The 15673-nt window shown below is 36.3% G+C and overlaps 1 protein-coding gene across 2 annotated transcripts in view; it reads left to right on the forward strand.

Moving 5' to 3' along the window:
* The first annotated feature begins 4093 nt into the window (after positions 1 to 4093).
* Positions 4094 to 15673, forward strand: part of LOC107749106 (WD repeat-containing protein 47-like) — a 20872-nt gene continuing 9292 nt past the window's right edge. The window contains exons 1-7 of one of the 2 annotated variants that reach the window (XM_016564170.1): positions 4094 to 4275; positions 5629 to 5795; positions 6594 to 6677; positions 6992 to 7076; positions 8452 to 9242; positions 10424 to 10541; positions 12409 to 12590. In XM_016564170.1, coding sequence (XP_016419656.1) covers positions 5638 to 5795; positions 6594 to 6677; positions 6992 to 7076; positions 8452 to 9242; positions 10424 to 10541; positions 12409 to 12590 — 1418 coding nt within the window. In that variant the 5' untranslated portion in view covers positions 4094 to 4275; positions 5629 to 5637. Of the gene's footprint in view, positions 4276 to 4434; positions 4483 to 5628; positions 5796 to 6593; positions 6678 to 6991; positions 7077 to 8451; positions 9243 to 10423; positions 10542 to 12408; positions 12591 to 15673 lie in introns of those variants that run through there. The other variant, XM_016564171.1, reaches the window with a different exon arrangement.

Raw genomic sequence — 15673 nt, forward strand, 5'->3', positions numbered from 1 at the left:
ACGTAATGACGGGGCCTTTAACTGATTAAGTGGAGGACCAAAACTAAACATATTAGCTATAATTATAAATACATTCCTAGATATGTTGCTATCGCTAGTGTCGCGGTCCAGAATATCTGGGTGCCATGTATGTTTGAAACATACATTTTAGAGAGACAGATCAATTTAGCTGACTGTTTGAGTAGAGTACATTTCCATATGAATAATACAGAGGAAACACTGAGTTATTTAACATATAATGAAGCTCTCAAAGAGATGGTGCATATTATTGCTAAATCATGTGGTAACTCGTTTTTAATTATGAAGTGCATTTTAAAGAGCTGGGATTATTTGGGCAGGCTGTTGTCTGGTAACACATTTTGTCTGCAGGTGCAAAATATTCGAAAGATATTTGTTATTTTTACTAAGTGAAGTAAATCATTGTTTGAATTTATTGATGCTGTACAGATATAGTTTTACATACTAAGCATATTTTTTAAGCCATTGAATATTACTGATATTTTTCATATGAAAAAGATGATGTTTAACAGGTGCAAGTATGACGGGATGTGATAAGAGCAGAAGATGTTCTGAGAGATGTTCATTTCCACACGCCGTCTAATATTTTTCCAGGTCATGTCTGCTGTTTGTTCATCATATGCTTTGTTTGTTTGTATTTGAATGTTAACCTCAACATAAATACAGATTTACCACCAAAACCTTACCTGTTTGGACCTATTTTCCCCCTTTGTTATGATCCAGTATTATTATTCACTTGTAATAACATTATTTATGACTTAGTAATTATGGTTAGGGATGGGAATCATAAAAAATGTAACCATTCTGGTTCCTTAGAAGTAGTATTACAATTGTTAATGGAACTGTTAAAAAATAAATACTGAATGCAATGCAACAAACAACAAAAAACGAATAAAACATAAACTTATTTAATTTATTATAATGTATAAACAAAAACTCATGAAAACGCATATTGTGTTTAAGGTGTATATGAAAATGCTGTCAATACAGTGAGTGATTTAAAGGGTTACTCCACCCCAAAATGAAAATGTTGTCATTAATCACCTACCCACCCCCACCCCCCATGTCGTTCCAAACCCGTAAAAGCTTCGTTCGTCTTCGGAAAACAATTTAAGATATTTTGGATGAAAACCGGGAGGCTTGTGATTGTCCCATTGACTGCCAAGCAAATTACACTGTCAAGGTCCAGAAAAGTATGAAAGACATCGTCAGAATAGTCCCTCTGCCATCAGTGGTTCAACCGTAACGTTATGAAGTGACGAGAATACTTTTAGTACGCGAAGAAAACAAAAATAACGACTTTATTCAACAATTCGTCTCCTATGTGTCTCTCCACATCACCGTAGCGCCATTCTGGAGAATATCCGCTGAGCGCAAACTGTGTACTAGTGATGGGAGAAACGAACCTTTTTGAAGCTTCGAATCAATTGAACCAATTGCTGCACAAAATGATTAACTGTTTCGAAGCACTCGAAACACCACACGCTGGTGACGGCTGCTGGTCAAAAGTGTGTAAATGCAACAAAAACTCAGGCTAAAACATGTATAAAAACAGATTTTAAAACCACATTGCAAATGTTTTATTGAAAGTATAATACATTAAATGCCATAAAAATGATGTAATAACATTACATATGAAGTGTCTGTATGGCTTTTAAAATATTTTATATTAATTTGCAGGGCTTGTTTTGTTTTATGGAGAGCTTGTATATATATGACACAGTATTTAACATGTATTTACATGACACATGACACTTGACACAGTATTTAAATGGTCATAACATTTTGTCTAATAATCAGTCTGGTTTCCGTAAAGTTGACTTTGGCAGTTTGATACACGCTCTGAACCACTGTTTCGAAACAAATGTTTTGCAAAAGTTTCGAAGCTTCAAGAAGCTAGGGATGGGCGATACCTCTTATTTTATTTTCGATCCGATACCGATATTTTCAAGCCCAGTATCGCCGATATCGATACCGATACCTCTAAACTAAACTAAACTGATCTTTTAAATTATTAAAAGAATATAATCAGTAATTATACTCACTTAATATTAGATTTTAAAGCCATGTTTTTTAACATTTCATAGACCTTTTTTGTTTACACTGTCAGAAATAAAATATACTATAATTGTATTTTAGCCCTTTACTGGGGCAGTAACCTCAAAGGTGCAACTATACCCCTAAAAGGTGAGCATATTAGTACCATACACACATGATCCTTCAGAAATCATTCTAGTATCATTTGCTGCTCAAGAAACAATTTATTATTATAAATAATAATAATTTATTATTATTGCTGCTTCATATTTGTGTGGAAACCGTGATGCATTTTTCAGAATTAATTTTATAATATAGTAACAATGTTTTGTAGGCTAATGTAATAATGTGGCAATGGTTTCTTAAGATCTACTTATGCTTCTGATGCTTTTGGGAAACACAGCCATATTTAAACAAGCACTCTGAGCCATGCGTTAGCAGCGAACGCTGTCTGTGATTGATTGGTTCTGTCTTTCAGCATTTGCGTGTGTTCCGATGAGCAGGAGAAATGGTTCTATCTTTATGTGAGGATCGATCCTTTCGATACAACACCAGTATCGAAAGTATCGATACTTAAGGATCGATCCGCCCATCCCTACAAGAAGCAGTGCTTCGAAAGCGGACATCACTATGCTATTCTGTGTCAGCCGCGACTCAAGGATACATTTTCTACATGTATTTACACTTTGATTTGAACGAAAACAGCACATCCGTGCAGCACGGCTGACACAGAAGAGCGTTTATCTGCAGAGAATATCTGCTGCTTGCGTCCAGCAGATATTCTCCAAAATGCCACTACGGTGATGGAGAGACACAGAGGAGACGAATTGTTGAATAAAGTCGTTATTTTTGTTACGGTTGAACCACCGGTGGCAGAGGGACTATTCTGACGATGTCTTTCATACTTTTCTGGGCCTTGACAATTTACTAGGCAGTCAATGGGACAATCAGCCTCCCGGTTTTCTTCCAAAATATCTTAAATTGTTACGAAGACGAACGAAGCTTTTACGGGTTTGGAACGACATGGGGGTAAGTGATTAATGACAAAATTTTCATTTTGGGGTGGAGTAACCCTTTTCAAAGCTTGAAAGCTTGTGAATGCGTTTGATTCACTAAAAAGAACCGGCGCTTAGGAGTGATTAATTAGAGAGTCTGTACACTGGTCGCTCTTTATGCGTTTTGTTTCTATAAAAAACTACCTCAAGTGTCATTTGTTCGGGACTCGTCTAGTCTTATACTAGTCCCGCTGTGTGTTTTAGACTCACTAAAAAAAGAATCGGTCAAAAAGAGTAATACTTTCAAGAGTCGGACTACACTGGTCGTGCTGTATGCATTTTGATTCTCTAGTCTAAAAGAACCGATTCATAAGAGTGATACTTTAGAGAGTCGGACTACAGTGGTCGCGCTGTACCGATTCATAAGAGTCATTCATTCGGGAGTTGAACTACTTGGTGGTCACGCTGTAGATTTAACAGCGATGTAAAAAAAAACGGCCTATGTAACGGATTTTAATAAAATGTAAAAAATAAACAATTATGAATCACAAAACAATTTTTTTTAAAATCGGCAAAAAACACACAGATAGCTGCTGGAGTTCTGTTGGACTCGAGGACCAGAAAGATAAAAAAAATATTCAACTGTTGTTTTGGATTTGTCAGTTGAAATTAATCGTCCCCAGTGGAAACATTTAAACCAGCAATACATTTTGAATCAAATATCGGTTATTAATCGTGTAACTTTCTTATATTTTTGTGTATTATTTGTAATTTTGTGTTATTTTTATTTGTATTTCAATATTGTGTTATTTGTATTTGTGTGTTGTTTGTAATAATTTACAATTAATTAGAACATGATAATTCCATCACTTAAACCCAAAACATCTCCAAAAAACCTCTACTTTCTCGGCTTAGTATTAGTTTACACACATAGCATAATACGCACATAATGCTGCTAATCACAAATCCCCATTAAGCCTCAGTTTGTTGAATAACACGCAGTTCCGTGCGGGCCTGGGCGGGTTTTGCGGGGGTTCGTGTGCGTGAGCGCGGATTGGTGGAGAGCGCAGAGGAAGCTTGTGCTTGACAACCAGCGAGTGCCAGGGACAACAAGAGCCTCCCTCCCCGAAACACGGAGGAAAAAACACCAGACAGTGCGTGCCGACACACCCTCGGCGGACCCACACAGGATTTCTGCACTGCGTTTATATGTAGAGATTATCAGGTGAGATTAAAATCGCTCTTCGCGACGGTTATCGCCGTTGTTTTGAGGATAGGCGAGGCCGGGGGAGGCTGCTGCTGCTGCTGCGCCGCCTGGATCTGGATGACACACACTCTCCCCCCGCAGCTAGATCAGAACGGCTTCAGTCCGTTCTCACTGGTGTCTGATGGGATGTAATGTGTTTTATTTAGGACATAATCAGTGTAAACGGTTAGATAACGTTAGATGCATTGCAGCGACCTCATGCAGGTTCAGCGGTGGGAATTAAGCAAATCTGCGTTTCCCATATTGCATGTTTGGGGGTGGCGTGGCTTAGTGGTTCAAAGATTGAGCTTCTAATACTAGTATAAGGTTAAAGGTTTAAATCCCAAAAAACAATTCATAAGATACTACCATTGTGCTTGTTGTAGAAATGCATGGGTGACCATTAATGTATAGTGCCTATTTTTCAGATTTTCTTTAATAACTACTACAAATCTACCTGTCATTTTTTGTAGATTAAACATATATAGTTGTGTATCTCAAATTAAGAGCATTCTTAAAGGAATAATATTATTGCATTAATATCTAATATTAATAAATAGTTTTCTCATTCGTATACTACTAATTCCTTTAGCTATCAAGAATAATGTATGTTTTTAAAACAAAAATGTAAGTGGTATTTTCATTAGAATTATTTGAAATTATTTTAAATGGGTTAAGTTGGATGTGTGATGTGATTGGATGTGATAGTATTGAGGCACAGGCTGTTTTTGTTTTGGTAGAATGTCAGGTCACCTCCCATGCTTTTGTGTGTTTACATTTGCATTTTCTGGTACGTTTACTTTTCTTTGTCATAACACTGGTTTGGTATTTTAATTAGAACGCTTGTTACTTCTTCACTTGTAGTGTTCAAGCGCTAGAGTGTTTTATAGCTACATCAAGGGGTTTATAAACTGAAGTAATAAATAATAAAGTCCCATTAGCAGTACATTTGTTACAGTGTCTTTGTTAACATTATGTAATAAAAATACAACTGTTCACAACTTTTGATTTTTAATAATGTATTAGTAAATGTTGAAATGTTAAGCAATGCTGTTAATTAATGTTGAACCAGGACTGCCGTCAGGGTGGACAATTGGAAACATTGTCATAAGGAGCCCTAAAGTCCTATATTTTATAGCCTAGCCTTAGATCTGGGGAGGGAAAATACCCATAAAAATTATTTCTAAATTCATGTTTTTTTTTTATTTAGCCTAAGTAATGGCCTGATGACCATTGGTTGATTGAGAAAATGTATATTATAGCTGTTTATAGGTAAAACCATCTGCTAAATGATGCATTCGTTCTCATTCGTTCTCATTCTTTCTGCGAAAGCTTGCCACCATGACGGCTGAGGAGATCATAAATGTAAAGGAAGTGGAGATCATCAAGGTGATGCTGGACTTCCTGAACACGCGCAAGCTGCACATTAGCATGCTGGCCCTGGAGAAGGAGAGCGGGGTCATCAACGGCCTGTACTCAGACGACATGCTCTTCCTCAGGTTTGATCCTTATACTCAGGCTGAGTTTAAATCAAAATTAAAAACCTAATGTGGTGGCGTTATGAGCCAATCATATAATGCACGAGCCGGCATGTTATGAAGTGCCTTTTTTAATTTTTCACTGTACCATCCCCCCTCCCACATAACCATTTTTAAAGGTTCAGGTAAAAATTAACTGCTAATGTGGTACAATGTTGGCACTTGTGCCATATAGGTTGCCGACACCTTGTGTAATGGTTGAGTTTGCCTATTTAAAGCAGTTTTACTCTGCATTGATGTGATAAAATTGAGTTCCATTTGTTTCACCATTACTATTAAACTCAAGTAAGAGTATAGACAATTTTGATTTAAGTTTCAAATCGACCGACAGCCCATGGCTCACTTGTGTTCCTTTGAGCGTTACTCATTTCTCATTGAATAAGTGCACAAGAGTTTGGGTCCCTTTTCAGAAACCGGGCCCATTATAAACAAAGGTGCCTTTCACACCACTGCCCTGCTTAACTCCAGAATACAGTTAGGAATAGACTGATAATAAGGCAAATTCAGAGTTTCATCACCATGTTAAACTTACTGAACTTAGATGTAGTATGTTTTATATTGTCTCTGATGTACTATTTGAGTGTAATACAATGTTAATAAATACCAGTCAGATAATGAAATGTTGATTTGAACCTCATGTTTTCATGGAAAATGTTTCTTTGAATATAGTCTAAACTTGTCTAAATTGTTAGTCGTGGAAGGTGGTATTATTATTGTACTATTATAAGTCAAATTGTCTTTCATTCCTCTCTCATGCAGGCAGCTCATTCTGGATGGTCAGTGGGATGAGGTGTTACAGTTTATTCAGCCTCTTGAGTGTCTGGATAAATTTGACAGAAAAAGGTGAGAGATCAGCTCAGAATCTTTCTAGAATTGCACCTCGTATCTCGTAGGAGTTTACTTGCATTTGAATGTGAAGAAAAGAAATTTAGTCTTCTACACTTTAGAATTTTAAAGTATGATTTTGTTCATTAACACTAAGTTTTTAAGAGCTCACTATATAGCAATATAAAATATATATAGAATATAGCAATATAAAAGCAGCAATATTACCCAAATTAAGAGCAGTCCAAATTATTTATATGAATATTTCAATAAAATGAGGCACTGTTGGTTTAACTTCACATATATTGCCGCATTTTTCCATGTCATCTCAGGTTCCGCTATATTGTTTCGAAACAGAAGTTTCTGGAAGCTTTGTGTGTGAACAACGCTATGTCTGCCGAGGATGAGCCACAACATGTGAGTATCATCAGTGTCATCATGACATCCTACACAGAAATGGTGCCAAGTTGTCAGATGAGTTGTCACATGTGATGTTTGATTCATTTTGTTTGTCATTATGTGGCATTGCTTTTTTAATTGCTTTTATTTGTACAAGCACCAAATCAGTATTTCAGAATGGTTTCTAAAAGATCATGTGACACTGAAGAATAGAGTAATGTCTGCTGAAAATTCAGTTTCGCATGACAGAAATAAATTACATTTTATGTTACATATAAATGTATCAAAATAGAAAACAGTTGTTTAAATTGCAATAATAATTCACAGTATTCCTGCTTTGTTGTATTTTGATCAAATAAATGCAGCCATGGTGAGACTTCTTTCAAAAAAGATCTTACCAATCCCAAACTTTTAAACAGCGGTGTATAGTAATTATCTTGATAATAATTAATAGTAATGCAAACCAAACAAGATATACAATATATTATTTCTTGAAATATAGCAGAAGATAAAGAAACATACATGCAAAGTCACTTTAGTTTTAGTGCTGTCAAACGATTAATCGCGATTAATCGCATCCAAAATAAATGTTTTTGTTTGCATAAAATATGTATGTGTACTGTGTTTATTTATTATGTATATATATAAATACACACACATACAGTGTATATATTGAAAATATTTACATGTATATACATATATATATTTATATTATTATATTTTATATAGGGCTGCACGATTAATCGAATGCGATTGTCATGCGCATTTTGTTAGTAAAGCCGGTTCTGTAATCAGCAGGAAATCATCATCACGTGCTTTCAGATGGAGCAGAATTTAAGCAGTTGAATCTTCTGTTTATTCAGCTGCAGCGTTAGGCATTTTCTGGGTTTCTTCTGCGAGGCGTATTTGGAGTTTCAGCGCGAGAGCGCCCGCTGGCCTTTGGATGGAGATTTACTGCTGATCACAGAGCCGTGCTTCACCGAAAGATACGCATGATAATCGCAGCTTCTGTCGAATCGCGATCTCGATTCCATTTCGATTTATCATGCAGTCCTAATTTTATATTATATATAAATATATTTAGTATATAAACATAACATATTTTTCTTAAATATATACATGCATGTGTTTGTATTTATTTATACATAATAAATATACACAGTACACTCATATATTATGTAAACAAAAACTTTTATTTTGGATGCGATTAATCGCGATTAATCGTTTGACAGCACTATTATATATGGTTTCTGTTACGCTTATTTTAATGGCATTTTGATCTTGATCTTGAGTATTGTGTCCAAAAAACCATGGTAACTCCATGTGAGAAACTGATTAGAGCTTGTTTGCAAATGGCTCTGGCTTCTCTCTCATTCTGTCTCTCTGTGTTCAGTTGGAGCTGACCATGCAGGAGGCTGTGAAATGTCTGCATGCTCTGGAAGAGTTTTGTCCATCTAAAGAGGACTACAGCAAGCTTTGCCTTCTCCTGACGCTGCCCCGCCTCACCAACCATGCCGAGTTCAAGGACTGGAACCCGAGTACGGCACGCGTGCAGTGTTTTGAGGAGGCCTGCGGCATGGTGGCGGAGTTTATTCCTGCTGACCGAAAGTTGGGCGAGGCTGGGTTCCGCGCCAGCTCCAACCGTCTATTCCAGCTTCTCATTAAAGGCCTTCTGTACGAATGCTGCGTTGAGTTCTGCCAGAGCAAAGCTACCGGAGAGGAGATCACAGAGGGTGAGATTCTTCTGGGAATAGACATGCTGTGCGGGAACGGCTGCGATGATCTCGACCTGAGCTTGCTTTCTTGGCTCCAGAACCTGTCGCCCAGCATCTTTTCTTGCGCCTTTGAACAGAAGATGCTCAATATCCATGTGGATCGGCTTGTTAAACCCGCCAAGGCCGCTTACGCAGACCTCCTCACTCCACTCATCAGCAAGCTCTCCCCATACCCTGCTTCCCCTCTTCGGCGCCCACAGTCTGCGGACACCTACATGACACGCTCTCTAAACCCGGCGCTGGACGGCCTGTCCTACGGTCTCTCTGGCCAAGAGAAGAGAGCAGCGGGAACGGACGGAGGTAAAACTTCACCCATGTCACACTCGTTTGCTAATTTTCAACACCTGAACCGCAGTGTGATGATGGAGAATTCGGGATGTCACAGCATCTTTGAGGAGTCACCGGAAAGGTAAACATCACCCGATACACCTGAAATATCTGCATTTGAGTTTAAGGTGGCGGACCCTTTTAAAACAAACTCCAGAATACTATAACCTGTACATATTCAATATGATCGATGGCACTATTTGGACAGTACTATTACAGTGCAAATTAGCTGATTTTTAGAGAATTAGCTGTAATTATTAAAACTACAATGTCTTTAAATAAAAAAAAAACATTTTTATTATTATTATTTTAGTTATTTATTTTAGTTTACACTACTTGTCAAAAGTATAATTAATATTTTTTAAACTAGTTTCTTATGCTCACCAAAGCTGAGTAAATAGAAAATTTACAATTTTCATTAGCTATTATTTCAGTCTTCAGTGTCAGATGATTCTTAAAAAATTATTGTAATATGCTGATTTTCTGCTCAGTTATTATCAGTTGTTACTGGTGCTGAAATATTAATAATGGTTATTATTATTATAAAAACCGTTTTTACTGCTTAATATTTTCTGTGAACACCATGATATTTTATTTGATGAATAGAAAGTTCAAAAAACAGCATTTATTTTGAAACATTATTACATTATTATTATGTCTATGTTATTTTTTATCAATTCAGTGCGTCCTTGCTGAATATAAGTATTGATTTTTTTTTGCTTTCTTACCCCAAAATTTTGAATGCTAGTGTATCACGGTTTCGACAAAAATATTAGGCAGCAGAAATGTTTTCAACTAATTTTTTCTTGAGCAGCAAATCAGCATATTAGAATGATTTCTGAAGGATCATGTGACACAAATGTCTAGACTAGAGAAATAGCTTTGCCTTCTAGGAATAAATTACTTTTTAAAATATATTACAAAACAGTTATTTTGAATAGTAAAAATATTTCACATTATTAATATTTTTACTGGATTTTTGATAAAATAATGAGTCTATGAGTGAGCATAGGAGACTTATTTCAAAAACCATTTTTTAAACATTTTAATTATTCCAAACTTTTGAAGGTAGTGCATATGTATAGTTAGTTGTTGCATTGTGTTATTGTTTAAAACACCCTGTGACAATATGCCACTGTGCATATTCAATTCTGAGATGGGTGTGGCAGAACAGAATGACTCGAAAGCACAATCTTTTCAGAACAAAATAATTACAAAGGTGAGGTGTGTGTCTAAAGTAATGTGGACTCTCTGGTCTTGCAGCTCCAGAACTGAAACTCCATCTGATAAAATGATGAGCTCACCCGGTCCTCAAAACTCTCGCCCGGTCTCTGCCCCGGGTCAGGATGCCCCAGACCCTGGTTCTGCAGAGAAGAATGAGGTACTTTGCTGGTCAATGAATCCATTGATATTTCCTGAACATTAGATCAAGCACTCAATACGTTTCTGTTAATGATGTTCTTTATTTTAATTGAACAGTATTAAAATAAACACCAGTAAACGACACCCCTAATAAATTGTTCACTAAATTTAACAAAATAAAAAAACTAATAATTGAAAAAGTAACATGATGCCAAACAAATTATATTTCAATATTTAGCATTCAAGTTGGATAATTTTTAGTGACATTCTGATTAATTTGTGACTGCTGTTTTACAGCATGCTTTGTAATTATATGTCTGAGCCGTAGAAGTTTTCATGTTTTCTCTCCTCCATCAGAAACAGCCTGTATCCCTGAGCAGGGTCATAAATAACTGGCAAGCTCAGCTTCCACTTTATCACTGCATAGTTGCAGAGGGCTTAGATTGGCCGTCGCCAAGCTACTGTTGCTAGGCATGTGTTTGTGGGGGAATGCCATTAGAAATATTCTAGAATGTTGATTGATAAATTCACATTCTTTTTGTGCAAAGAGTTTTAGTATGTTGACCTTTACAGATTTCTCTTGTTTGAAGGGCTCTAGAAAGTTGACTGTCAGAGGTTGTGGTGAAAAGAGTTCTAGAATATTCACCATTAGTGACTGTTGTGAACAGAGTTCTGGAATGCTGACATTTAGTCTGTTGTAAGAAGTTAAAATTGAAATGTTGAGCTATAGAGCAGCATTATTTAGTATCATTAGATGCTTTTGTAATTTGTATTCATATTTATATTTTCTGTTCTTATTTTACTTTTAGTTAAAGTTTTATTTTTGTTCGGCATTTTTGTCATGTTATGAGATAAAAAAAAATATGTCTATATAGTTTAGTACATCAAGTTAATGTAAATGAGATGTTTTCTGGTTGCAGTTTTTAACTATAAAAACCCTGCTATGGATGTGATTTGTATATATTTTTTTAATCAAGAGTTCTGGACTATTTAACTGTGATCTTTGTTATGAGTCTGATTGTGTGTAATCAGGACCATTAAATGAACAGCCAATCAGCTTCATGCTTTCCCTCTGCTCTGTTTGCCCTGTTACACACAGCCCTGTTCTCTTTAGGTCACTTTCCATCAGGAAACCCACCCATCTTCCTTTTCTCTGTGATCTCACACAAACATACAGAGGATTATTAGTTATGACAAGCATTTACTGTCCTTTAGTCCATATCCTGTGGTTTACAGAAAGCTGCTGTGGTCATTCCAGCTGTGATATGCTCTCCTAGACTCTGGGAATCTTTTAAAAAAAAATTTATTATATGCCTAAATATTGTTTAAGGCTTGCTAAAATTATTTGGTAAGTTATTATAACAAATAAAACATCAGCTACTTGTATATCAACACTTTAACACTATATTTGGATGTAATAGGCAAATTAATATTTTACATCTACTTTGATGTTTCATCCAAATGCTTTGAATATTTTTAAAGAAATATGTGGTTTGTTGCCAATGGTCAGTAGTCTAGATGTGTTGATATCTCGGATTACAGAAAGTTAATTGCAGTGGCTCTGAGCTCTGTGACAACATCACACAGTTTCCTGTCTGGGTTTTTAATCTGTGGTAGTAATCACTGTGGAGCTGTGATGTGCTAAATCTGTTCATCAGACCAGAAAGTGACTCCCCTTCAGCGTCTGTCTACTCATAAGCTTTTAGTGTGAAATGAGAGTAAGGCGGTGTGTCTACCAAAGCGTTTTTAGCCAGCTGAAAATGCTAGGCGTTTTTCTGAAAACGCCCATCTGTGGGCGCCATAGAATGCTTTAGAGGCACAGCGTTTAGCATACCTTTTTCTCATTTACATCTCAGCATATCTTTGTCTTCTCTGTTTCTGTATAGTTGCGGGACTCCACAGAGCAGTTTCAGGAATATTACCGCCAGCGTTTGCGTGTGCAGCAACATCTGGAACAGAAGCAGCAGCAGCGGGAACTCTACCAGCAGATGCTGCGAGAGGGCGGAGTCCAGCAGCATGAGGCCCCGCCCACCGCCAATCACAACCTCACAGAAACCTTCCTCACCAGGTCAGCCATGCTCCACGTCACCACTAACATCACATCCAAAGGTCAGCATTTGTTCTAGAGCTGCACTGACATGCATCACACCAGCTGAAGTTTACAAACACAAAGACACAAGGTGAAATCTGATGCTGCTAAAAGCAAAAGGAAAGGATGCAGAGAAAAAGGCAAGGCAGGTTGAATATCAAATGAAAGGCTAATGAGATGTAGATGAGAATGACCTCAGGGTTTTACAGATGGTACAGCAGGCTGCCAGGGAACTGGGTGGAGAATTCCCTAAGGAAAACAAACACATATACACACACATGCTCTTAGACCGGTTTTACATTTGCCTACTTTCGACTCCCATTTACATAGTGTTTTATTTATTACCAGGCAGGGTAGTAGCTTGCATTCATGCTTCCCAAGACAAATTGTCTCCGCCAGCCTGACAAGTAGGCTGTACCATTTTTTTAATAATACCTGAAATTAATATTTTTATCAAATATATATATACAATATACAGTGGAGTAGTGTATGGATAGTCTGTGGAGTAGTTTATTATTTAGGATGTTTCCTAAATTAATACATAATTTAGTTTTTACAGAAAACAACAGTATTATAAATATAAAAAATGTTTAAAAATGTTTTATTTGGTTTGTCTTCTTTTGCTTTAGTGACAGCACTCGATATGATGTTAAAGCTTTACAAAATCCTATTACTTTCTAGTTCTAGATTTAAGTTATATTTTAAATCTTGTGTTTTTAGTGTGGATTTTTGAACCCTGCTGTCCTTATAATATTTTGTGAGTTATTAGTAGACTGTAAGCCTCCATTTTGCCTGGTTTTCATCCCACTCGATGGCCCTTGAATCACAGACATGTGGGTTTCTTTCTGTGTGTCAATAAATAATGGAAAGAGATGAGAGATTCATCAAGATTAAGGAGAGGTTGAAGCCTAAACAAAATGATTTTAGATTATTTAAAAAAAAATAGATTTTAATAAATCCGTCCCTCTTTACAAAACAGACTCCAAATGTGTCAGTAATCCTCTCTGAAAATCTGCCAATTGTAAGGATTTTTTTGGGAGCATATTTATTGATGTTGTGCGTCACTCAAATGATTTTTTTCCTACCCCTTACAAGAAAGTTAGTTTATTTAATGGTGCAAACACTGAAATCTGAGAATCACTGAACTCATTTTAGGACCCTCTTCTCTTGTTCGGCTTTGATACTTCTCTAGTTCTTCTGTTGCTGTGGTTACGGTGCACTTGTAAAACAGAATCATAACAAAGGGAGGTTTTGGAACCATGCTGTTCTGTTCCACTGGTGATGTCATCATCATTAAAGGCCACAGCCATAAATAATGCAGCGTGTCAGAGGGGATGGGGAGGGCAGAGGAAACACTTATTGTTCTGTCAACAGAAGCATTGCTGGCAGTGAGGACAAGTTTAGGAGTTTACTATAATGCCACAGAAATTAAATTTAAAATACATTAAAAACTAATAAAAATGTGTGTGCCTGTGTTTTCTGGCCTTATGCTACCTGCTTCAGGGGATTTTCAGGGGAAAACCCCCTTGACCACTGGGAAATGACCAGTTGTGGTAATGGTGGGTGGTGTTTGGCAGAGATTAAGATGAATTCCAAATGAAAGGCTAATGAGATGAATCTCAGGCCTCTACAGATGGTGCCGCGAGCAGCTATGCACCCTAAAGGGGGTGAAGAAATCCCCAAAGAAAACACAAATACATTTTACAAGCTATATGCACTTTGATGTGTGTGTGTGTGTGTGTAATGAAAAAAGTCTTTCATCAGTCCAGGGGCATAAAAAAAAACCATATTTTGATACTATTTAAAAAAAAAATATTATTTTGGATATCAGTAGATATTAATCGTCTTTATCTGGAGAGTTGTTCACAAGCTGCACATGCAATAAAGAGCTGCATTGTTGCAGACAAAGAGTAGAAGGCTTCTGCAAGTATTATTTCCTACATTGGATTGTTGCCAAATATCCACTTAATCCAGTGCTCTCTTTGTTTTCTATTAGGGATGTCAACGATTCATCGACGATTAATTAATTTTTTGATAAGAGATGTAATCGATTAAAGCTATCGGTGGTCGATTAAGCAATTTAATTTGGGGGTGCGTGCGGCTCATGTGCAAAACACATGCAAGCGACTGTGAGTAATGGGGCTGGATCTTTTGCGAAAACAATTGACTAATGTACAAATTACGCTTTTAATGTGATACAAACTTTAAAAGTACATTCAAATAGGAACAATGCAAAGTCCTTTAACATGGAAAGCAGTAGAAATTTAGCAACTACGTTATGTTTAATTATAATTTTCCCAGATAATTGTTTCATATTGGGCTCTGACAGGGCTGTGCATGGGACACGAGCAGGAGGACAAAGCCCATCTCTTTTCTCATATCTTCATGTTTTCTCTCAATATTCCAAAGCAAATGACACCATTTGTAAATGGTCAGAAATAATATATGCCACTGCAATAGACACATTTTGCACGTTAATGATTAATCAATTAATTGATCGTTAATTTAAATGACGTTCAGTCATGGGAATGATTGAAAATTGACATCCCTATTTTCTGTCTTACAAAATATCCTATCACAGTGTGTGAGTGAACCCGTGAAAAATGATTCTAATTATTACTAGAATAAAAATTAATCTTATAATCTAGCTCAAAGTTAGTCCCATTTAACCAGAAATTTGACTTTTAGTATTCATGTTTGCAGTTTTAGTATTCATGGTCATGTTGCCGTTTTTATTCTGGTCACTCTGACAGAAAGCGACTGTATGAGCAACATGTAAAATTACTTGTGTACATGGGTCAAAGACGAAAAAGGGTTTAAGCATAAAAACAATAAGTGTAATACTGCTTTAAATAGTTGTTTTTCCCCCCCAAAATTAAAAAGTTTTCTGTTTAATTTAATTGCAATTTTGTTTTTGTTTTTCCGAGCAAAAAATAAATATCATTCATTTTTCCTTGATTTACAGAAGACACCACTAAAATGTCATTCAGTGTAACATTCTTGTCAGGCATATTTACAACAAAAATCAATTTATGACATATTAAAAGACTAATTACTTTCAC

This window comes from Sinocyclocheilus rhinocerous, unplaced genomic scaffold (genome assembly GCF_001515625.1).
Source record: "Sinocyclocheilus rhinocerous isolate Xijiao unplaced genomic scaffold, SAMN03320098_v1.1 scaffold919, whole genome shotgun sequence".
Classification (NCBI taxonomy): domain Eukaryota; kingdom Metazoa; phylum Chordata; class Actinopteri; order Cypriniformes; family Cyprinidae; genus Sinocyclocheilus; species Sinocyclocheilus rhinocerous.